Below are 25827 nucleotides of genomic sequence, written 5' to 3'. Positions count from 1 at the left end.
CTGAAGCTTTTTGTTTACTTCGTTTATGGCATTGAAAATGTCCGCCAAATGTGCGATGTCATTCTTTAAGGGCATCACATCTTCAGCTAATGTCGCGTCAGCGCTCGATTGGAATTCGATAACTAAAACAAAAAGGGCATAAAAGCGGCTCAAACAAGCACCTTTTGAAAGCCATTTTACCGCGGTATACAATAAAAGACATTCAAATTGTTCATCATTTCGGCAACAAAGTGAACGAAATAATCTGTGGTGAAAGCATGCGCTGTTATCTTGTTGACGCATTTTATCATAATATTCAGTGATTCATGCAGTTCAGGACTGAGATTACGGGCAACCAAATGCTGACGGTGAATTACACAATGTATTGCAATAAGTCCAGAAATTGCTCTTTTCGTCAGTGCAATGAACCTCCATGCTTTCCAATCATTGCCGGAGCACCATCAGTTGTGCATTGTAGAATATTCTTCAAAGAAATCCCCTTCTCTTCGTAAAAGTTTTTCACTGCATTAAAGATGCTTGATGCCCGAATATCTGTAGGAAGACTGAGCGCAAAAATAATTTCTTTTTGAGTTCTCATATTATGAACAAAACGCACATATCCAAGCAGCAGCGATACATCGTCGGTCAAGTTGGATTGATTTATTTGCAGTAAATGGTTTGTGCGTTGGACTGTTATCGGTGGTTTGACAAATTCGCCCCCTTCTAGTGTTTTTGCCCTCCGATCGCCCCCTTTGATTTTTTCGCCCCCCTAGCGATCGAAATCGCCCCCAGGGGGGCGATTTCGCCCACTTTGAGAAACGCTGGGTTAGCGCGTGACTTCGTGAACGAAGAAGCTTTAAAATCAAGCTGTGCTGGTTCAACTCTCGGAGTGTGCGTTTGAGCAACGCATTCTAAGTACTGCTCTCCATTCAGCGGCACCTAGCCTAATAGATGGAATAATTTCTCGGCAATTACACTTCAACAATCGGAAACTACACTCTGCCAATTTCGGTGACCACTGACCGGGCCGCAAATTTTTTTTCCACGAACTTTTTGTCTCATTTGCATATTTCTGTAAGTGTAGCCATTGCTGGTTACCGCGAGGCGCGCGTACTGATAACTGTTTTCCCCGACTCATTATTTTCGCGCGGTTTTCAAAGTCAGCAGCTAATTTTCGCCCTCCAGGTCCAACTCTAAACATTGAACTTGAAAAATAACGTAGCCTGGAGACACACCTAGTCCAGCCAAGTTGAGAAAAGAAATTGATTCTGGTCACTCTATGAGTAAGATTTTCCGAACTGACTAAGAATTAACCCTAACCCTGCTTTTTTTGAAAAGCTTTTGTGCACCGCAAAATTTAAAGAAAAAAACTCACTTCGATGGGCGTCGAACCATTGTCCTCACGAACATAAGGCGAAAGATTTATGCGAAGTAACATAAAGTTTGTGGGAAAAAAATGCGACCGGGCCTGCGTCAAAAGCCTCTACAAGCAGGTATGCCAAACTCCCAGAAATAACCTATCAAGGCTTTGTCAGTCCGAGGATAAACATTGAAAACCAAAATTGACACTGCAATTGTACGCGTAGCTTTGTGTATGAACTTTCTTAAAAGCAACTTAGGATAGTGGATCACTGGGTGTAGTGTCGATACATTGCTAGGCAACGAAGTGTGTGTGGTGACTCTTTATTTACTTAACTTATAAAAATGTGGTAACGATTATTAGTTTATTTGAGGTTTAATGTTTGTTTATAAGTTGAATTTATTATTAAGGCTGTCTAACTGCTTGATGAAAGTTCTATCTATCTAATTTATCTATCTGACTCCATGAACTAATTTCCACACAATTGTTATTCGAATTATAATTTTAAGTTATCAGAAGGTGTTCATATAATATTGTAGGTCTCTAACACAAATTGAATTTAAACATTACAGAATAGTGAAATTACAGAACAGGGAAACATTATTACGAATTATTACATTTTATCTAAACAATCAATTTAACGTTTTCTGAGCTGAGCTGGTCCGACTCTTTGATTGAGCTGGTTGGATGTGAGTGAGCTCTCGCCAAATGCGAACAAATCATTTTATATTATCAGTTCCCTTTTTCTTATTTCAACAGTTTAAATGGAAAAGTACAATTCTTTAGGAAATTACGCATGGGTTAAAATGGTTCAATTTTCTGTAGCGATCCATTATTTCAACATATAAGTTTTCCTGCCTTTTACTATAGTGAACTATGTGGAAAAATACTTCATCGCATAGGTTGACATAAAAAGCAACTTTATCGTGGTCAGTTCTGTCTATTTGAGTTCCATTTAATTAATACTCAGCTACGTCGAATTGCTACTACGTCGAATTGCAGGCTGTGCTAACATCAAACGGGGCTTTTGTTGGCAAAACAGTCGTTTTGCGTGATATGTATTCACAAAAACGTCATAATACGCAACCGGCGTCATATGATATTTGAAAAGTTTATGGTGATGCCAAACGTAGGAACTTTTGTGGGGGATGGGACTTTTGGAAAAGATAGGATTTAGTTGCCAACTTCAGCAATTTCTTTTTGTGGAGGAGGATCGAGATTAGGAGTTGGAAGAGAGGATGATGAAGGATCTTTGCTCTGGATCGTCGATGATTCGGAATTTGCGGTTTCTTCCGGCAGGATCTCGTTAGTCTCACCTTTTTTCGCGGGGTTGTTTTTTGCTGACTCCACCACTTCTTGTTTAATTTTGTTATTTTCATGATTGTGCTTTTCAATAGACGCATTTGATGATTTTTCTGAAGATTTAAAAACATCTTTGGTAAGATTGCGCAAAATACGTTCATATTGTGTAAGTTAGAAATACAGTATCATAGCTGCACAGCCGATTGCTGGTTCGACACCTCTCAAGAGCATGTGGCTGCGTCATTCGCGACTGAACGTGGACATGAAGATTGGCTTCCTTGCCTTCCTGTCCGCATATCTGTGATCGGTAGGTTACTGCAGCAGATGGAGTGAAAACGGTAGACACTTTAACATAGGACAATTTTCCCAACGAACCAGCTGACTACAGTTATTGTGACCCTTCTAGCACTCAGCCAGAGAGTTGATTTTTGCTTTGAACTTTGTTGGGTAATTACAGAAAAAAAGAGCAATGGCAAAAGTGGGAATCGAACCCACGTTATCCAAATCACTGCCTCCCTAACTCTAATCCGCTAGGCCACGCTATCGATTGCGAAACATTCACTTAATTTTCTTTATCAGAAATGTTTCAAGAACGCTCACAATGTCACATACAGGTAACACTCCATCTGCTGCAGCGCCCTGCAGAATACAAATACGCTTCCCGTCCACGTAGCCTAATTTAAATCTGCGACTATTGAATGTAAGCCTGCACAAGGCAAATAAAAGTTAGAAATATCACGGTTACAATCATTGTACTTCTAAAAATGAACGGGTGGTGTAACCGTAGCTCATATAATTAATGATGCCTTAAAAGATTGGTTTTCGGTATTGAAGAGCCAACAATATACCGACAATGTAGTCAACTGAGTGAAAAGATTTCATTTCAACAGCACGAAATCCAACAGCAATTTACCCGACGTAGCCTACATTAGGGTGGCCAAAAAAACGTGAAATTTTTTGTTTTTTTTTGCACACCCTCTCATTTGAGGAGGATTCATGAAAAAATGACACTGTGAAAATTTAAAGTGAATCCGACAAGAGAAAGTGCTCTCCCACCGACCTCTAAATTTGCTTTCTTTGGCATAATTCGTCAAAATTCCTTGAATATGTGACGTAATTCTTTTTTAACTTATCTATATATTGCAGTTGCAGCATTTTTGTGTTAACCATTGTTTTACTCTGAATTTATGATACAATAAGTGTTTCCACATGCAGAAAAACATAAATAATACACAAAATAGATCACATTAACAAGCGTTTGGTATGAAATTAAATGCACTAAACTTTAGCTAAAACCGCATAAAACTACGTTCACCAGTCACGATCGCAACGCTTCAGGTGACAACACATTGCCCAGAAATCCCAGAAATTGCAAGAGAAATGTTTGTAAAGAGTCAAGCCATTGGTTGACTTTATTGCACTTGTTGGAAGCAGCTTTCTGTGGTGCTCGACCACTTAATAGAGGAGCTGGCGCAGTGGCGCTGTTGTTTATTTTTTGTAAGGACTTTATTGAAGTCAGTAGCTAATTTGACTGCCCAGTGCCCGCTCTGCACAATCATTGACGGCTATGAGATGACGCCGAACTTTGCATGCTTCTTTATAATCATCAAGATCATGCCATGTGTCGACAGAAGCAGTGACTCGAAAAGGTTAAGTGAACGCTGTGTTACAAACTGTGCCAAAGAGAGACGTTGAAACTTGACAATTTTGTTTGGGGCAACACGACGAACATCTTCGGGAAATGGGTCTTTCTTAAGAGCATTAACGATTGCCTTTTTTTCATCATCTGTGTTATTATCACTGAATAAAGGCAGTGCAGCAAGATCCTCACTGATGTACCACAAGCGCAACCTCAACTTTTTTCTGCCACTTGAGAAATTGCATTGTCAACCTCTTTATAATCCTCTGTGAGCTGAAACATTGCTAGGTCATTTGTAGGGGCAGATATTGATAAAGGTGCTGCAAACTAAAAAGTGGCATAGATGGTAGTAGTTAATATTACTTCACCTGCAACTGCACTGTACGCAAGTGGCAGTGTAATCTTATTGACCTTCATCTCGTAGCAGAGACGGCGAAGAACCACACCCCATACAGGCAGCTGACATGGCCCTCAAGAGAGTCAACAAATGGACACCCACTCTCTAGTGTTGACTCTCTTGAGGGGCCATGTCAGCTGCCTGTATGGGGTGTGGTTCTTCACCACCTCTACTACGAGATGAAGATCAATAAGGTTACACTGCCACTTGCTTACAGCACAGTTCTTGTGAATGAAAGCTAATACCGCTACCACTGCAAAGACTCACGTTGTTACCAAACTAAAACGCATCCATCAAGACCTTATAGGAGAATCAAAGCACAAAGGGAGGCGAAATCCAGCTTGCCAGATGACCTCAGAAGCTGACTTCACCCAGAGCTTAAGTGCATTATTTGATATTGCACATGCTAACTGGGAATGCCGCACAACAATACCAGAAGACTGCCAGTTTTTGATAGACCAATGTGGTGCATGACCGATACTGATGACAACAGAGGACCCAATGCATCGGCAAGCTGCTGCAAAGTATAGAAAGCGCAAAGATGATGAACAGAGACGCAACAGAAATCGCATTGATCCAGTACCATCAAGTGCTGCTGCTTTCTCATCTGAAAATGATCAGCAGATGATGAAGATTCTTCCAGTGACCCACTGTTTGCACCGTAAATCCAAATAACACCAAAACAAAAGAAAACCCAGTAGGAGCAGCCATTACCAAAACACTGCATTATCGATAATCCACTGTTTAATGCAGCACTGAACAGAACTATAACATTGTCAAGTCAAGATGTCGTCAAGCAATGATGATCGTCACTCCTGCTCTTGCTGCAGCTGGAATTGATATAAATGAATTGACAATGTCACATTCCTCTGTCATGAATGCTCGAAACACCTCACGTGAAAGCCTGGCAGCAGCAGTGCGGCAAAAATTTAAACCAACAGTTCCACTTGTTGCTCATTTTCATGGTAAACATTTGACTAATACCACTGGCACAAAGTGCGACTCTTTGGCCATTGTAATTTCTGGTATGCATGTTGAGATACTGCTTGGCATTCCGAAGCTGCCTGTTGGGACGGGATCACTAATCGGCCAAAAAGTAGTGGAATTCATACACGAGTTGTAGCAGAGCATTTAGCTGCATTTTGTTTTGACACGACATCACGCAATACTGGAATCCACGCTGGAGCTATCACTGTCGTGCAGCAGGCATTTAATCGAAGGCTGCTATATTTTGCATGCCATGATCTCAAAGTCGTCAATGATTGTGCAGAGCGAGCACTGGGCAGTCAAATTAGCTACTGACTTCAATGAAGTCCTTACAGAAAATGAACAACAGCGCCAGCTTCTCTATCAGGTGGTCGAGCACCACAGAAAGCTGCTTCCAACAAGTGCAAGTAAAAGCCAACATGCCAACAGCTCCATTAAATAAAATCAATGGCTTGACTCTTTACAAACATTTCTTTTGCTTTTCTGGGCAATGTGTTGTCACCTGAAGCGTTGCGATCGTGACTGGTGAACGTACTTTTATGCGGTTTTCGCTAAAGTTTAGTGCATTTAATTTCATATCAAATGCTTGTTAATGTGATCTATTTTGTGTATTATTTATGTTTTTCTGCATGTGGAAACACTTATTGTATCATAAATTCAGAGTAAAACAATGGTTAACACAAAAAATGCTGCAACTGCAATGTAGATAAGTCAAAAAAGAATTACGTCACATATTCAAGGAATTTTGACGAATTATGCCAAAGAAAGCAAATTTAGAGGTCGGTGGGAGAGCACTTCCTCTTGTCGGATTCACTTCAAATTTTCAGTGTCATTTTTTCATGAATTCTCCTCAAATGAGAGGGTGTGCAAACAAAAATAAAAAATTTCAATTTTTTTTGGCCACTCTAGCCTACTAGACGAGTCAATATACGGAAAAAAGGCACCTAACCCCAAAAAAATTGATACAAAAGGTTTTTCAACGGATTCTGTTACCAATGGGCATACTAAATAACATACTAAAAGTCTACCAAAATCGGACCTCCAGAAAGGGGTCATTTTCAAGGAAATGTACGGCATATATTTCTAAATAAGTTTGCCTATTGGGTAGATGGTGGCATTCAAATTGTGATTGTTCTTGTTCTTGTGACATCATAATTACATGAATGCGTGCATAGTCGCATCACAATGCAAGCAAAGTTATCGTTGTTCAAGTCAAAAAGATTTATTCAGGCAAAGTCACTCAGGACTGCTAGAGCTTGTTTTTTTAATGCACTTCTGTGGTTTTATTTTTGAGTCTAGGGTTTTTGGACCATAATTTATAGGCTTTCATTTTGCTATTTTTAGGATATTGTGCTAAAACGCTAATAGTGTTAAGAAAGTTAGTTATGAAAAAAAGCAACATTTTTTCGCGCCATCGACGCGATATTTGCTGCATAGTTTTATTTTGACCATCCTGGAGCAACATGTTAGTTGCAAGAGTTTTGCCAGGCGTGCTATTTTCCCGCCGACTTTGGCTAGTTTGGCGTTTTTTGTACACAATCAAGCGGTATTTTTGATGTTTTTAAAAGCTGGGGCTTTTTGTTGGGATCTTGTTTCATGTTATCCGTCGCAGCACCCAGTTCTGGGCAGGCCTCAGCTCAGATCTCGTCATCGAGACGACATTGATGAGGTCGTTGAAAACCACTGGGGGTATGACGCACGGAAGTGGAATGGATGAAAAGCAGAGAGCCCTTTGGACCATGTCCATTGTCCTGGTCCATAACATCAGAATACAACATCGGCATCGCTATGCAAGAGTTTACAAACTTGTCATTTACGACATCTGAACAGCACAAGGATTCAACAAAGGCAAGGATGAAAAGGGACGCTGCTGACCTGGAGAAGATCAGTTCAAAACTTGTCGTATGTTCACCTTTCTTGCAAGATGCTTCGTTAAGGAACGTTGTCACTAGTGTTGTAGCCGATGATAGTGTGAACGTGCACGAATATGAGACTGTTGGACAAAAAATCTTACAAAAAATGACAGGACAACCTGCATTCGCATACTCATTCAGTAGAAAGGATAAAGCCAGGACCCTTGGAAAAAAATCTGCTATCAAGGTCGCTCCTGATCGAACCACTGATACCACTTCTTTTTCAACGCTTCATGGTGGTCTCCCAAGCTGGACATCTATCACTGGAGGAAGTTATTTGTTACGAGCTTAGTCCTTTCCCTCCTGCTCTCTTTGAATCGAGACATGTATTCCGAAAAGCTGATAAGCCACAGTTAGCACACGCGATCTGTGATCACGCAAGTAATGCAATCCTACATTCTGTGCCAAAAGCGGAGTGCCACGCGCTTGATGGCGGTTCACTCCTTCACTGCATACCATGGCAGCGTGGACAAAGCTATGGTGAAATAGCACGGTCATATGCTGATTTCACCATCCGGCAATAGGGATGGTAAAATCAGCATAAACTTCGGAAATAAAATTGCACCGTGGTAAATGCATCTGGGGATGCTGATGTAGAAATTGTAAAGGCCGCACTGGAGACATCTCTTCTCCAGACAACAACGCTGATTGGAGAAGATACCGATCTCCTTGTGTTAATTGTTTACTATGCACAAGAAGATAGTAAGGACCTTTATTTAAGGTCAGACAAGTCCAAAGCTGATGGCAGTACCAAAGTATACAACATCAACCGTTTGGAAAAAATCTTTGGACATGACTTGTGTTCTGAGTTGATATTTATCCATGCCATGACTGGTTGTGACCAATGATGAAACCAAAGACTGGCTGCTCTCTAGTAGCCTTCCAGTGTAGTCCGGGAACATCGTGAATCTGGGGTGGTGAAAGGATAGACCCTCGGCCCCAGACGCTCACACGACGACACTACGTCTCGGATATTCGGTGTTGGCAAGAAGACTGCTTTTCGGAAACTTGTGCATGGAGATCCTGTTCTTCGGTCTTGTGCTAAAGCATTCACTGCCCCAAACCAGACCACAGAGATAATCGATGACCTTGGGTGCCAAGTAATGGCTGTCTTCTTTGATGGCCAGAGCACAGATTCCCTTGCGACAATGCGATACAACACCTTCAGCAAGAAAGTTGTCTCTGCTTCATCATTTGTAAGGCCGAGCGTCTGCCACCAACTGAATCTGCTACCCAATTTCACTGTCGTCGAGTTTACTACCAAATAATGGTCTGGATGGGAAAAGCAGAGAGTATGGATGTCATGAATTGGGGGTGGAACCTGCAAAAGAATCGGCTCATCCCACTTATGTCAAAAATGAAGGCTGCTCCAGACAGTCTCTTGAAGGTCATTCATTGCAACTGCTCCACTGCCTGTAAGACACTCCGCTGCTCCTGTAGAGGATACGGACTACCATGTACCGCTGCATGTGGACCATGCCAACTGCAAGAATGTGACAATCCACATAACAAGTTTCTTCTAGTCGAGTCGGAAGATGATGAATAGAGACAGCCGTAGGCAATAAGACAACAAATGGGCTGATCACCCTGGTTTACGATTTACTGTACCTTTGTAGCCTACTGTTGTAATTCCGATGATTTTCTGAATGTGTCTGTGTCCAGACTTTAATGGTACGCCATTCTTTACAACAGATTAATCCCCTATATTCATCTACTGTAGGAGGCCATGTATGAGCCTCCTGTTGGTTGCAGTTTTTCTTAGATGCCTGTATTGATAGTACCTGTTATGCCGCATGTAATATGCTGTTATGATAATTCCATCTTATTAGGGGAGATTGGGGATACTACGGACGGATTTTCGAGTATTTTGTTTTCAAAAAAATGTTTTATTTTAAATTGTACTGGAAACCGTTTTTCACCAATACATATGGAATTTATTCAGATAAAAAGTGAGGAGTTGTCTCTGAAAATTTTACCACTATTCGGCTTATCAAGCTGCCAAAAGTATAGAAACTGAAATGTTGGAAAACCACTTTTCTCAAGTTCGTGTTACATAATGGAAGTCAAGATGATTTTGTTTGCGGTTTATCTCAAGCCTCAAGTGAATTCGCTAATATCGTGCTCTGCTCTGTCTGATGTTCGCCTATCACTGCGTCCGAAATGTCCCCGGGCTCCCCCAGGTTGTATATTATATACAATCATACGTATCTCAGTAGATAATTAGCCTATCGTAATTTAACCTATTTAATTCGATTCATTGACCCCGAAAACCCAGGGATAGACACCTAAACCGCCTTTCTAGCTTGAATAGCAATTGAGATATAGGCAATATAACATCCCGGCGGCCATCGTGGACGCCATCTTGAAAATGACCCTTTTCTGGAGGTCCGATTTTGGTAGACTTTTAGTATGTTATTTAGTAGGCCCATAGGTAAAAGAATCCGTTGAAAAACCTTTTGTATCAATTTTTTTGAGGTTCAACCTTATATTGACTCGTGTATACATACCTTTGGATTTAATCGAAATGTCCTTCCCTGACTTTTCAGACCGGTTCTTTTTCCGCTTGCTTTCATCTTTAGTCTTTTTGGCATTTCCTTCGTGCTGAAGCACCCGCTGAGCGAGGTCGTTCCTTTCAGTTTGTAATGCCCGGCTCAGTCTCTCAAGGCGAGCCTGCTTGGCCTCTAACTGTTGCGTCTATACAAGTGGAAGAAACATAAGAAAATCATTCATGCAAAATTTTCGACAACATGACACCAGATAGGAGACCCAGGGGTTTGCTAGATCACACACCCTAAATTTGCTCAAACAATTTTAGGACCAAAGCAAAATTTTGTGTTTTTTTTTCGCCTAGGACGTATTCCATTATGTTACACTAAGAACTGAATAGAAAAATATGTCTTAACGATGAGATATTTGGTAATTGCTTGTGTTATATTTCATCTAACAGAAAATAAGTAAAACCGTACATTGGGCCAACTGATCTTTCATTGAACCCTTATCACTGTTATCAGCAACCCAAACTTAGCCTCGTGTCAACACAAACACTGTAAAAGAAACGACCAATAAATATAGAAAACAGATCACGAGGCCTTAGAGACGAGGGAGTCATGGGAAGGAAATGTCAAAACTATGACTGATACTCTTCCACAAAGAAAATCAGTTAAAAAAACGATATAGGTTCAAAATGCCACAGTTTAAACAAAACTAGATCCATGCTAATCAGCAGCAGCCTACAAAGATCCTTACATAATCTACGGTATCGGCCAATGCTTTGGTGGAGTCTTCCCACTTCTTCTGGATCATGGATCGGTGGTTCTCAGTTTGTTTCAACTTCTGATTCATCTTGTCCATCTCAGATCGAAATGACGCGAAAATTTCGTTGCTTTTCTCCAAAGTGCTCTGGAAGTCTTCGAATTTCTCGGAATAATATTGAAGCTTTAAAGCAAATGTATACAGTTTAACTAAACAGGTCATCCACAAAGTTTGATTACACTGTCCGAAAAGTTGATGTCAGAACTTTGGAAGATTTTATATATAAAGAAAAACGCTTATTTTCAAGACTTGAGACTAAACAGTCAGTAACTTATCTTCGTGTGGAGCCTGAAGACTTGTCATGCGCAGACAGCTAGCTTACAGATGGCAGTTCTGTGACAACAATCATACTTGGGTCCGTAGCTCTATTTCCTGCTTTGACTTTTCTTCGCATAAAACCGTTCGTTCAACAATCTGTTCCAGGAGTTTATGTTTCTCTTGGGCATCTCTTTCTCTCTCTTCCATCTGCTTTTGAACGGTCTGCTTCAATTGAGCGGTAACTAACTCTTCTTGAAGGTGATGCTGTTTAACAAGGTTTTCCATTGCCTGCAAACAAGACCACTTAGTGAATTTTTCATAAAATATTGAACAACATGGCGTCAAGAACAGTAGTGTAATTAAGGGAGAGAATTCTCTTTCTTGTACCACAGGCAGGCAAGGCACAACAAGTACAACACAACAGGGTTGAGCATTATAAGAATATATTTCACATATTTTATAATTTACAAATAGTTTCAAAAGTCGAACGTTTTTCGGCTTAACCTAAACCCTCATCGGGAATCTGAAAATCTTGTCACAAATATAATAAAATTCAACTTCTTAAAGGCATACTAAATGAAATTTTCAAACGGGAATTAAGCATTAAAATGCGTAAACTGAACATTCCATACATTTCAAAAAAAATTACCGAAAAAAATTTGTTTTCAATGGCGCTGGCAAGGCCCAAAGTCCAATGTTTCATTTTTTTTCAAAATGACCAAAAAGTGCAAACACAGCTCGAGAATACGTCATAAAAGACAGCAATAACAAAAGCCACGTTACAACATCTGATGTTTTAACATCAGATCTGAGGTTTTGAGCAACCTGTCTGATGTTTTGACGTTGAAATCTGATGTTTTGATGTACATACATACACAGCCTACAGTTAAATCGCCGGCAGTAACAACTGTTGCGTGATTAGCTGATTGCTCGTCTTTTATTACGTAGACTGTACACTGTACAGTCGCACGCTTCGCTGCTCACGCCCATTCTGGTTTTGAAAGCTCTGACAAAAGCACGCGCGCAATGGTGGTCAGACCGCAATGGGGCAAAATTTTATTGAAAATCGTTTTATGGTAGCATGTTAAACACAAAGAACGTGGAAAATCGCCAAGTGAGGTTTTTCCTTTAGTATCCCTTTAAAGAAGCCTAGCTAACAAACAACGTCAAAATAACTGCTGTGAATTCTTTTCCAAACCATCATGAGACTTACAACTTCTCTAGCTTGGTACTTCCCAACAATTTCATTCAGCATGCCACCGATACGTTCGTTTTCAGATTGCAGTTGACTGCTTCCATCAACAGCTGTTTTCATCTGATTTTGAATGCGATCCAAATTTGTCTTAGAAAATAATATCGCTTTGAAACAACGGGGATTTTTCAATTAAGAAACACACCCACTGAAGCTATCTTCGCATCGCATTGACGCAGACATCTGAATCAATGTAAAAAACGACTGTTGCTTTGATTGGTTTTGGATCTTCATCCTCGGACTGACAAAGCCGTGATTGGTTATTCCTGGTAGTTTCGCATACTTGTAGAGGCTCTTGACGCAGGCCTGGTTACCGAGATTGGCAGAGTGAAGTTTTCCGATTGTTGAAGTGTTGTTGTCGGGGAATTATTCCATTCATTAGGTGCCGCTGAATGGAGAGCAGTCCTGAAATGCGTTGTTCAAGCGCACACCCGAGAGTCGAACTTGTGCCGCGTGATCTTGAGCCGGGCGCGTATCCACTGAGCTAATTTGCTGTCTGGGAACTAGCAGGATGCAAGTTATAAAAATTAGAAATACAGGTTCGTAAAAAACAAAACGGTTAAAAATAGCGAAGTTACAAGAAGGGTATGGTCGCTTACAGGATACCGTACCCGTACGTATATGTACCATATTCTAGACTTAGGCAATATAAATTGAAGTGTGAACAGTTCAACACGTTTAAAAATATTCGTATAAAACCGGATACAAAAGTTTATTTATTGTATATATAGAGAATTTGGCTGTTTAAATAGCTTTTCACTTTCTAGCCAGCCAATTGTACAATTAGTGAAGATAGAAATTGTAAAACATTTCTTTTCTTCATAAAATTTTGCTACGAACTATGCCAAAAAGTCAGTGAGTCTAAGTAAAATGACACTAACTTGGAATTCCGCCGCCATTTTCTGTCTTAAAGAAACCTCTTCTTGCGATTTTTGAGATTTCTCATCCTGTGGAAATAATGGATTTTTTAAAAAATGAAAATATTCCTCTAGTCTAGATGAGTTGTTGCGTTACTAAAGTATCACTTGGAGTTTCAGGCTTCAGCACAAGGTTACACTTTTAAGTGTCACTTATAGGTAAAAGACGAAAACATTCAATTAGTTTCAATACTTTTTCTACAGTAGAAACAAGATGTTGTTTAACCATGTGATGCTGTTTAGTTTTGCAAGTTAGTGGAACAGCCAAATCAACTCTCTGCCAAAGCTTTACATTTGAAAAAAGGCGCGAATTATCTAGCACAAACAGATCAACGTCATCGAGATGGTTTCACCTGGGGTTAGTTTTCATGCTTCTACTCTACAATCATTAATAGTTGTCGATCTACACGTGGCCGAGCGGTGAGAACGTCAGACCCAAGCTCGAAAGGTCGTCGGTTCGAAACCAGCTGAGGGCACACTATTGATGTGTGAAAGGGACTACAAAAATTAACTTCCTTCCTTCTCGTCCAATGTCCAGACTTACAAAATAAAGTCGTTAATCACCTTGATGGCCTTATTGTGTTTTTGAAGTTCTCTACAAAGACTTTCAAGCTTGGCCTTCGCTATCAACGTCTTCGTACCTTCCGTTTGAAGTTGCTCTTTCTCCTTGGCTGCTTGCGTCTGAGAGCAAAAGTTTGCATTGTACTGACTTAGATGAGTTGCATAAAATCTTAATCGAATTATATAACTACAAAAAATAACAACTTTTAAATAAAACAAAACCTTGTCACCAGAATAATCTTCTAACAATGCACATTGCAGTATGGAAAAACAGTAGGCTAGTATTACATTATTTTTTGGGTTTTGTGGCTCTTCTAGTTTACAACAGACATATTGCTTAATTTAGCTAGTACTACATTTTTTGTTCAGGAGATGTTACTGTCCTGACGAAAAATAAAATGTTATTGATATAATAAAACATTACTTGTCCTTTGCTAGTTATCATCGTTCTACATAAATAAAAAATAACACAAACCTTCTGCCATTCAATAAAAAGCATATGTACGAACTGTAACGGGATTACCAAAATCAATGCAATATCGTGTTACCTGGTTTTTCTGACTAATCTTTAGCTGCTTTTTAAGTAGCTTTTGCTGGTCAAGAAGATCTGCATACTTCTTGCACAGAGCAGCTATTTTTTCTTCTGGGCTTTGAAGACTGTTAAGTGCTTGCATCATGAGACTTATGTCTTTACCTAAGAAAAAAAGCTTGAAAATATTCATTGAACACTTTTGTAGTTGATTAATATTTATCGTTTTATGTTCATATAAATAATGTATAACAAAAATTTCATAACACTTGAATGAAGCAATTTAAAAATATTATAATGACACTCTTAAATCAAATCACTTTTAAATAGTGTGTCAGCTGTGATTGTGGTAGTTCTGTAAATAGAAAGTGATAGATTTTCACTCATCAGCTGTCAAGACAGCATCTCTCACCTAGTGTTACTCGTAACTTGTCCTTTGAGGAAATTCTTCCAACTTCATCTGAAACAGGGGATGGAGAACCTGATGAGGACCCTTCCCTCGGAGTGCTTGAGGTGGATGCAGAGCTGGAGTAATCATCAATCCCTGAAAAAGAACGCTTTTTTTAATAATTTTTTTCACACTTGGTCGTTGTGGTATTGTCCATACTGATCGAGAATATATAGCTGAAATAATTCTGTAAACTATTTGCGATTTTCTGCCACACAAACTTAGTGGTTGAATTTGAATACAGTGATCATATAAGTATTTTATAAAAGTAGCAACAAGTGTTTGGAAACTGCAGGTGCTGAGATCTTTAAGGAAATTATATTTACTTAAAACTCCATTCAACTGAACCCAACCAGAAAAAAGTCCTTAGAGTGCATTTTATAACTACACCAAAGTATCAAATCATCACTGCTCGATTTTGCGATATTTGAAGTTTGTTGACTTATCTAACAAGATGAACAACAAGGATTGATTGAGTAGCTAGTTGCAAAATCATAACAAGATTATGATATTTTCAAGGTATATATATATAATTATATATATACCATCAGTCTGGGGGGGTTTTTCGATCATTGACCGATTTTTTAGCAAATGGTCCAAAAAAAAATATATATAGTCAATTCGGTCAAAATGTCTGAAAAAATATGTAGTCAATTGACTATATATGACCAAAAATGACTAAAAATGACCGAAATAAATAAAATTGACTGAATTTTTTCAAGTCATTTCGGACAAATGACCGAAAAGTCTTGGCAAAAAAAAAACAACCAAGCCATCAGTCCAACTTTGCCCAAAATTTGTCTGATCACAATATTGTCATCAATGTTTTATTAGGTTTTTTGGTTATTTAACAATATTTACCATTAGAGTTAGACAAACCCAATATAACATGAAGAGTTGAAGACTATATTGTGGTCAGACTTTAACTCACAAATTTTAAGAAAAGTAGGTTGTTTGAAAGTTCCATAATGGTTTAAAACACTCTAAATTGAAATAGTTTTGAGTGTACTTGGGATTTTTTTAAACAAAGCTTGTAATTAACTCACATCATTTCGAACAACAATACTTTAACCTACACATCTGTTGAAATCACACCTACTAATGGAGGAATTCGATCTCGCGGTGTTGCTGGGGAAGAGGTGGATGAAGTGGACAAGACGGACAGATCACTTTCAGGAGTTTTAGGTCGTATGAGTTCACCCTCACCACAACCTTTTAACATGCTTGATGCTGTTGGCATCTCATTTGAGGGATGGCCAACAACTTTCGACTTAAATGGGTTTTTTACTTCATTCTCATCCTGTGTAGAAGCATCTCGTTCTTCAGGATCTTTTGACAATGAAAGAACATAAACATCAGTTTCCGTAAAACTTTTCATTGAAGCACAATCAGATAAAGCATCAGTCCCAATCCTTTCTTCACAAGCATTGTCACTCATAATTGAGATATATTTGATGAGTATGTTGAATAAATTTAACCTGAATCTAACCAAAGAATTTATATTTTGATTCAGCGTAAGCATCAATAAATAGTGAATAAGCACAGAACAAAACTTTTTGCCTGTCCTAGCAAATTTGAATTTTTAAACTTGTGTGCAGACTGCAGGTCAAAGGAAAGCTGATTAGAGTTGGTGCTGCCAGAGTGCCAGATAAGGAACTCGTCCTCACAGACCTTTTCCATTCACAGACAAAGTCTCATCTTATTTAGATGAAACTGAATTATTGAAAGTAAAGTAGGCTATGTACAAGGGTGTATGTACTATGTACAAGGGTATTTTACTAGGGTGCATTATTTCCTTCTCATTTTGGAATTTCAACTTGTGCAATTGAGAAATGGTAACCATTTCAGTTCAGATTAAACTAAAAAAGATATATAAGAGATTAAGTGAATAACCTTTCCACCACTTCCTCAAACTTGGTTTCGCTATAACTATAACTTATATAACTAAATAACCATTTGGTGTTTGGTGCTAGCTTTATTGCAACCACTACATTTAGTTGAAATATGCAAAGAAAATATATACATAATGTTTTAAAAAATTTCTACACACTTTATAGACTAAAGGTGTAAGAAAAGCTATAGAAACCAGGGACAAATAACGAAATTGAAACTTTGCCAGTACCAAAATAGTAAACAAACATAGCTGCATTAATAATTAATTACGTGGTTGTTTTCATAAATTGGACATGCTGCATTTGCTTTTTTTGACTGACAGAAAAATACTCTTCAAGTTTTTTCTTTAGCCTAAGTGATCGACAGTCTGTGGTAGCCAAATTTATTCCTCACTTTCAACAGTTACAAACAACAGTGATAATAAAATTAATTTGCGTTCTTCTGGTGACTATTTACTAGGTTACCTCGTGATGTTAAAAATGATAACTAGCTTTTGTATTTCCGACGTTTCGTCAGTCAGCACGACTGACTTTATCAAGGTGGCTAAAACAGGTTAACACAACCTGTTCAGCAACGATGGCACAACACAAAAACATACTGATAAAATGAATAGAGTAAAGGAGCAAGAATCAGAATTAAAACACGCAACAAGATACCTAGAGGTTAAACTAAATGCAGTGAATGCCTAAAACCAGTAGGCTACTTTCCAACAGCGTAAATTTATCTATCTATTGGGCCACTGTCAAGAAACGTTAAAAAGACATCAGACAAGACAGAAAACAATGGGATTAGCAATAACAATGGTAGAGAAGACGCACTGAGAATGGAAAAGGTGAAGCTAAAGTTAAAGTAATTTTTTGTACACAGAGGGGAAATTCTGACCATCTTTTTGGTTAAGAGCATATTGTGCCTTCTGGTTTATGTACCATTTTTCTGTGAACAATCTTTTTGTATAATCCTTTTCAGTTTTAAGAATGGTGGCGTTGGTCCAAGTAATTTTATGGTCTGAATTTATAGAATGTTTGCAAAGAGCGGAATGCTCTGGACGTTGAAATTTAATAGCTCTTTGGTGCTCGTTGATTCTAGATTTAAGATCACGGTTTGTCTGTCCAATGCAGATTAAATCACAGTCATGACACGGAACTTGGTAGATCAATCCAGAAACTTCACCTTCTTTCATGGGGTCTTTAGCCGAGGGAAGGTATTTACCTATTGTCAGATAGGGTTTCATCGCAACCTTGATTCCTATGCCATTGAGGATACGCTGAATTTTGTCGGTTACCCCCCTTATGTAAGGAAGACAAGTAAAAGATTTATAAGGAGGAAGCGAAGGTTTCGGTTTGGGTCGCTGTATGCAAGCAAGTTTTCGTGGAAATCCGTTGAGCTTTAAAGTGTTGTGAATGTTTTTCTTGTGGTGTGAACGTTCAGAATCATCCGTTATGTGTGTGTCCAGTCTGTTGTACAATGTTTTGGCCGGCCACTGTGAGTTTTTGATGCTTGGGGTGATGTGAGTTGAACTGCAGGTAGGCTATATGTCTGTATGTGTTGGTTTTTTGTGTATGGTAGTGGTTAGTTTCTTGTTGTTGCTATGGCGAACCACTTTAACATCCAAAAATGAAATTGTGCCAGTGACTTCATGTTCTATGGTAAATTGAATGGATGATGAAATGCTGTTAAGGTGCTTGTGAAAATCATTAACTGCAGTTTTTTTGATGATGCAAAACGTGTCGTCAACATATCTAACCCATAGCCTAATTGTGGAGGAGTGTGAAAAGTGCTGATGGCTTTGCGTTCAACGAATTCCATGAAGATGTTAGCAACAACTGGAGAGATGCAGGAGCCTATCGGCGTACCATAAATTTGGCAATACAACACATCTTTATAACAAAAAACAGTAGATTGAAAACACACTTTTAAAGCTTGAATCACATCATCTGCACATAATTTTGTACGATTTACAAGTGAATCGTCTGCCAATAACAGGTTGGATATTCGGTCCAAGGCTTCTGTCAGAGGGACAGAAGTAAAGAGGCTTACAACATCAAACGAAACGAGACAGTCTTCCTGGCTAACGTCAATATCTTTAATTATTTTGACAAACTCCGTGGAATTTTTAATGCAATATTGATGATCGAAGAGTGGAGATAAAATATCAATTAAAAATTTTGATAATTCATAGGTAGGTGAGCCAATAAAGGAGACAATAGGGCGAAGAGGAATGTTAGGTTTGTGAATCTTAGGTAAACCATAAAATCTGGGAGTCACGCCTTTATCACATTTAAGACTGCGATAGGTAAGCATGGTGATTTTTCGTTCAGTGGCTAATCGCCAAACTAATTTCGTAACTGACTTGGCTATGTTCACAACAGGATTAGGTTTCACAGGTAAAATTTTGTAAGTGTTACAGTCATTTAATAGAGTCATTAATTTAAAGTCATAATTCTTACTGTCCATGACGACTGTTGTATTTCCCTTGTCTGCTTTCACAATCTTGATTGATTCATCGGATCGCAGGGCTTTCAACGCTTGCTGGTGTTGTGGAGTCAAGTTGGGTGGGGGAGGTTTAGCTGTTTTTAAAATTTGAGTGATCTTGGATCTGACCATATCAGTAGCTGATGGGTCACTGATGCCTTTTAAACCTTTTTCCGTTGCTGCCACAATGTCCAGTTTTGGGATGGATTTTGGAGACATGGCAAAATTTAGACCGTTTTGCAAAACTTGTGTTTCACTTAGAGAGAGTGATTTTTGGCTAAGATTTTTAACCCACCTTTCTTTTAAATGTTCCGATTTTTTAGATGAGATTTTGCCTTTTCGAATTTTTTTTTCCTGTTTTTGTTCGTGGGAACGCATAGTGGTTTCTTTCGATGAGAAATTTACTTTAGTGGTGTAATGTAGAAGATCTTGGTAGTGGTCGAGATCCAAATTCTCTTTCAGTTCAAGATTCAATTGTTCCAGATTAGACGATATCTTCTTGATATTAAAGTGGCATTTAGTAATCCGTAGTTTTAAAATCTCAAAACCATGTTTTGCAACAACAAGAAACTAACCACTACCATACACAAAAAACCAACACATACAAACATATAGCCTACCTGCAGTTCAACTCACATCACCCCAAGCATCAAAAACTCACAGTGGCCGGCCAAAACATTGTACAACAGACTGGACACACACATAACGGATGATTCTGAACGTTCACACCACAAGAAAAACATTCACAACACTTTAAAGCTCAACGGATTTCCACGAAAACTTGCTTGCATACAGCGACCCAAACCGAAACCTTCGCTTCCTCCTTATAAATCTTTTACTTGTCTTCCTTACATAAGGGGGGTAACCGACAAAATTCAGCGTATCCTCAATGGCATAGGAATCAAGGTTGCGATGAAACCCTATCTGACAATAGGTAAATACCTTCCCTCGGCTAAAGACCCCATGAAAGAAGGTGAAGTTTCTGGATTGATCTACCAAGTTCCGTGTCATGACTGTGATTTAATCTGCATTGGACAGACAAACCGTGATCTTAAATCTAGAATCAACGAGCACCAAAGAGCTATTAAATTTCAACGTCCAGAGCATTCCGCTCTTTGCAAACATTCTATAAATTCAGACCATAAAATTACTTGGACCAACGCCACCATTCTTAAAACTGAAAAGGATTATACAAAAAGATTGTTCACAGAAAAATGGTACATAAACCAGAAGGCACAATATGCTCTTAACCAAAAAGATGGTCAGAATTTCCCCTCTGTGTACAAAAAATTACTTTAACTTTAGCTTCACCTTTTCCATTCTCAGTGCGTCTTCTCTACCATTGTTATTGCTAATCCCATTGTTTTCTGTCTTGTCTGATGTCTTTTTAACGTTTCTTGACAGTGGCCCAATAGATAGATAAATTTACGCTGTTGGAAAGTAGCCTACTGGTTTTAGGCATTCACTGCATTTAGTTTAACCTCTAGGTATCTTGTTGCGTGTTTTAATTCTGATTCTTGCTCCTTTACTCTATTCATTTTATCAGTATGTTTTTGTGTTGTGCCATCGTTGCTGAACAGGTTGTGTTAACCTGTTTTAGCCACCTTGATAAAGTCAGTCGTGCTGACTGACGAAATGTCGGAAATACAAAAGCTAGTTATCATTTTTAACATCACGAGGTAACCTAGTAAATAGTCACCAGAAGAACGCAAATTAATTTTATTACCAAATGCCTGGTGAACAGTCTCTCTCTGTTTTTAACAGTGATAATCTTAGGTTTTCTTGTTTTATCTATGATGCCCCCGTTTCCTCTTCTCATTCTCTTGCAAATCTCAAACTTTTCTGAGAATTTTTTTTACTTCCTTCGTAGCACATGCCATTGTAGGCTACAATGTAGCCTACATGTATACGTTTGCCTTTGCAACTTGGTAAGCCAATATCAGGAGCCTATATATATATATATTGTAGTATTCCTCATCTCTAGCATATACCCACCAGCTTTTCAGGATTTTTCTTCTTTGTTTTTATTTCACACATTAGTCCTCACAATTGCTTTCGTTCTTCTCCGGATTGATTATTCACTCTCTCTTAATATCTATGTCTCGCTACTACACAATATTATAAGCCCCACACTACACAATTCCGATAGACTGTTCTTGTCATCTTTAATGAAAATTTTTTGCCATACCACATTTTTTTGTACTTGCACCATTATGGATCAACATCACCACCTACTCTTAAATAGCCCACCTGGCATAGGCATAGTGAGGATGGGTGAGGGAAAGCAAGGAAAGCAGTGCTTACCTGAGCGAAAACTATGCAAAATATAATGACTGAATTCTAGGTTTGCGTTTTTCTTTGTATTCGTCTGGTTGAACGACTGTAATTTACTTGATGGATGATAATGTTCATGTGTTCTTGCATTTTGTACCAGTATTGTGTTGAAAATCGTGGCAGAACACCAGTTTAAGATTTAGGCTTGCAGGTTTTGATTTTAATTTTATGTAACCATCTATTTACAATAGAATTTTATGCATGTTGATAAATAAAGCAAACTCCGACTCCGATATTCATCATAATGATGATGATGATGAATATCGGAGTTTGCTTTATTTGTTCGTTTTACGTATTTTCAAATGGTTTAACTTATTATTTTTATCAAGTCTATTTTAACTTGAAAATTACTGTGTTCGTGACTAGAATTACTCGTAAAGCTTGTGAGTAGTCTAAGTCCTCACCAAACCGCATGTCTTGCCTATAAATGCCAATTAATGCAAACGCTCCTGTCAAAAACAATCACTGCCGCTTCAGGGAAATCAACTTGCAAAGTTGCTTTCCCCACGTCCAAAAACGCCTTCGTTTTATCCAATCCTCACTCGTTTTGCAAAACGACACCAGCTGCTTAGCCAATCAGATGTGCTATGGTTAGACTTGCTTTCCCAGTGAATACAGCCTCTGCGCATGAGTGATTTTCGCGCTTGTAGCCTACCTATAGGCTACTGAGTAGCTACGCTGAAAATAAAGCTGGTTCGCTTACCAAAAAACATAGATTCTACAATAAAACATGCAATTCCAAAGGGTACATTAACCAACCAGTACTGAAACAGCACAAGTGTTTTTAAAATTCTTTTGGGTCAATAGACTGACATCACAAGTTCAGAGCAAATTTACTTGTGTTCTTCAAGAATGTGCAGGGGTTCGAGGTTTTATTAATTGTTGATTTAAAGTTTATTCCCCCTGATGACAGCAGAACCGCTGCTGGCGTAACAAAGCTTCGATGGTACAAAGGTACGCAATGAGCCTCAAGTTCTTTTATTCGTGAGTTCGAATTGAATTTAGATTTTGAAAAGTTATCTTATGAGTCTCTGTTAAAATTGTTTTGTGCAGAGGTATATAAACCACTTTCAGAAAAAGGAAAAAGCAAACAGTTACGTAGGCTAATTTAAAATTGGCAAATTTCAACAATGTGTTTACGAACTAGAGTGAACTCCTGGTGAGATTCCATCTCAGAGGTGAACTGCGGGTATACTAAATAAGATTAAAATCAATGAATGGCCATTTTAACAGCCTCACTTGGGAAAGCTGCGGGTGGTAGGTTATATGAGTAAAAATGATCCATCAAAATTATCCCGGTGCACAACAAGTGAGTTTTCTTAAGAAACGCAACTATTCATTCTCACTGTTGGGTTCCTGGGTAGAAAACTAGCCTACTTATCAAACTATATTTGTGCACAACAAGTGAGTTTTTAAGAAACGTAAATGTCATGTGAGAATTACATTTTGCACAAGGTTGAAAGCAGTAGATATTCCTCACGGGTCCCTACAAATGGACTAGCTTAATTTATAGGCTAATTATTTGCTCTTTACTAGTGCACCAGTCCAATGCATGTCTTAAATGATTACAGATGACATTGACAATAAGTTTTTGTGCTCAGTCTAAAAAAGCAGCCAACATTCTAGACTAGTGCCAGTTTGATTGATTGAATCTTTATCCTCGGACTGGGAAAGTAGCCTACGAAGATTTTGTTTTGGAAATGCTCTCAGAGCGCATCAAATCGGAAGTGTTTTTGAAAAATTTTTGGGGGAGGACCCCCAGACCCCCCGCTGCCTTCGGCAACACGCCTTCGGGCTTCGCCCGACGGTTACGCCCTTCGTGCCTACTACCTTGCTGCAGCATATTTTAAAGTTGCTTTCCCAACGGTTTAAGCCACCGAACGTCACTGGGCATAGGCTACCATTGATTGACTGAATTTTTATCCTCGGACTGAGAAAGCTTCTTGCAGAGCTTAATCCTGGCAGTTTCGCATACTTGCAGAGGCTTGGAATCACTAACGCAGGCCCGGTCACCGAGATTGACAGAGTGCAGTTTCCGATGGTTGACGTCTTATTGCAGTGGAACTATTCCATCCATAAGATGCCGCTGAATGGAGAGCGGTCCTTAATGTGCGTTGCTCAAGCGCACACCCCGAGAGTCGCACCATCGCCGCTTGATCTTGAAGCTTCTTCGTTCCAGAAGTCATGCGCTAACCAACTGAGCTATCGGGGTGGTCGCACGTTTCGCTGCTCACGCCCATTCCGGTTTTGAAAGCTCTGACAAAAGCACTCGCGGAATGCTGATCTGACCGCAATGGGGCAAAATTTTATTGAAAATCGTTTTATGGTAGCATGTTAAACACAAAGAACGTGTACAATCGCCAAGCCAGGTTTTTCCTTTAGTATCCCTTTAAAGCTGGAAATAGCCTACGCTTAGAATGCACGAAATTAAATGTGTTTTTTCAAAATTATCTGTGAGAAGTTCCCCACACCCCCGCTGTTTTTCTCATTTTCAGTAAACACATGGTCCCACTTGTAGCTTACAACTCTTCTTACAACTGCTACTACATGTTAGTTGTATTAAAGCAGTAGCCTATAATATATAGTCTATAGTTCTTACGAAAATACATTTCCAAAAATGTAGCTTTATGGCTCTCTTAATTAAAAAGGTTTCCGACCCCTGGGCTATATTGTAAGAACTAGCCAAATTTCAATATAGCCTAATTTATCTTTTTAAACCAGTTTGCCGAATTTACAAAAATCAAGAAACCTTGTCAAAATTTTGCATATGTCTTCATTTTGTTTGTTAGTGTTATGATAAGTATTTTTTATGTTGTAGCCTACGTATCTTATTATATAATTGCAAAATTGAATATAGCCTAAGTTAGCCCAGTAGGCTATTATTGCAAATGAATTAAATTAGAAAGAGGAGAAGCCAAGGTTTATTAGAAATGCGTTGGTTGGATAATGGGTCGGTAAAGTTTCAAATGTTATAGAGCAAAAATTGCCTATGGCTAAATTTTCATGTCAAGTTAAATATTTGTGCTTCTGAAATGCCCCTCTCTTTCCCAATCAAATGAGTCAAGCTACCGCACTGCAGTAGGCTATATGTAGGCCTATAAGCAAGAGTTTTACTTGTTAGGATAAGAGGTGAAATAGTTGACAGCAGTCTGTAATTTTGTTCACAGTTGTTTGTTGGACGATTTCTTTGCTTTTCTGCATAATTCATACAAGTTTACAAAAGCTGAAAGTACAATAGCTTAATTGATAACAGCAAAAGGCATTGCTGTGGTAACGACGGAAGTAGGCTAGATAACAGCTAAACGGTTTCATGCGATAGTGCGTCGGGTCATAGCCCTGTTGGTCTTTTCATTCAGTGAATCGCGTAGGCTATTACATCGTAGTTTTACGTCGCTGGTCATTTTTACTTTTGACAATTTGATTTTTTAACTTTTCTTTCTTCTGTTCAGTTACCATACAAGCGCGCCATCCAGCGGAATTTTTAATCAAATTTCTTTGAGAGACCATGGCCTGGTTTAGTGTTTTTCAACCTATTTTTGAGCCACAAAATAGTTTACGCATTAAAATAATCTTGCAAAACACCAAACGAAATTTCACAACGATGCAATAAATACAGGAAAACAACACAACAACAATTTAAAAACTTTTAATTTTTCTCAGTGCGATATCTGGGCCTGTTAGGATGACCACAAAGTTGATACTCAGGCAAGAATTGCAGAAAGACAACGACGAAGGCTCGAAGCTCTTGTGATTTGATTTTCTATGGAAGTAATGGAACATTAGTCAAACTAATAAATTTCTTGCGTAACACTTTACGATCTTTCACGGAACACCCATTGTTCTACGGAACACCCGCTGAAAATCACTGGCCTATAGTCATTGTAAATCACACATCCACATTTTATATGAAACTTAATTTTCTAATGCAGAAGTTGTTGAGACCAAGGACGAGCTAAGAGTTGAAACGTAAGTTTCATTACGTTGCGTAATTTCTAAAGTTAAACCTCGCATTAAAAATGTAGTTGCTGAGAAGTAATTTCAAGTATCTTTCTAACTTGTAGGTCTACGTAATCAATAAATGCACAAAAATAAAATTACTTTTGGTGTTACAGTTGTTCAAAATTAAGAATCACGGATCTAGAAGAATATCAACAATAGCAGTTGTGCAAGTAAGGGTTACTTTAGATCGCCTTTTGTTACAAGTGAAACTTACTCAATAAAATAGCACACCTAGGCATAGGCGTAGCCAGGGGGGGGCGAACGGGGCCATGGCC

General features: G+C 38.7%; 2 protein-coding genes across 2 annotated transcripts; both read right to left on the bottom strand.

Annotated features, from left to right (window-relative positions):
* Positions 1-1826: 1826 nt before the first annotated feature.
* On the bottom strand, positions 1827-16453 carry LOC145766988 (beta-taxilin-like). The gene is made up of 10 exons (XM_082578713.1): positions 15950-16453; positions 14819-14950; positions 14426-14571; positions 13881-13997; positions 13281-13346; positions 12361-12489; positions 11241-11435; positions 10824-11012; positions 10085-10271; positions 1827-2754 (listed from the first exon to the last, which is right to left on the bottom strand). Exons 1-10 carry the CDS (start codon positions 16374-16376, stop codon positions 2513-2515), a joined length of 1830 nt encoding a protein of 609 aa, XP_082434839.1. The 5' UTR covers positions 16377-16453; the 3' UTR covers positions 1827-2512.
* A 1935-nt stretch (positions 16454-18388) lies between these two features.
* LOC145766810 (uncharacterized) lies at positions 18389-19438 on the bottom strand. The gene has a single exon (XM_082578516.1). It carries the CDS (start codon positions 19436-19438, stop codon positions 18389-18391), a length of 1050 nt encoding a protein of 349 aa, XP_082434642.1.
* Between the last annotated feature and the right edge of the window lie 6389 nt (positions 19439-25827).

This window comes from Aplidium turbinatum, chromosome 3 (assembly GCF_918807975.1).
Source record: "Aplidium turbinatum chromosome 3, kaAplTurb1.1, whole genome shotgun sequence".
Classification (NCBI taxonomy): domain Eukaryota; kingdom Metazoa; phylum Chordata; class Ascidiacea; order Aplousobranchia; family Polyclinidae; genus Aplidium; species Aplidium turbinatum.
This window is presented reverse-complemented; position numbering and strand designations above follow the sequence as displayed.

What these genes read in the sequence shown, in the direction of transcription:
- LOC145766988 (XM_082578713.1), bottom strand. Translation starts at nt 16,376, where the DNA reads ATGCTTACGCTGAATCAAAATATAAATTCTTTGGTTAGATTCAGGTTA. An exon ending in AAATGGCGGCGGAATTCCAA is followed by an intron (nt 12,490 to 13,280) that starts GTTAGTGTCATT and finishes TTATTTTCTAAG; the next exon opens with ACAAATTTGGATCGCATTCA. An exon ending in AGTACCAAGCTAGAGAAGTT is followed by an intron (nt 11,436 to 12,360) that starts GTAAGTCTCATG and finishes TCTTGTTTGCAG; the next exon opens with GCAATGGAAAACCTTGTTAA.
- LOC145766810 (XM_082578516.1), bottom strand. Translation starts at nt 19,438, where the DNA reads ATGTCTCCAAAATCCATCCCAAAACTGGACATTGTGGCAGCAACGGAA.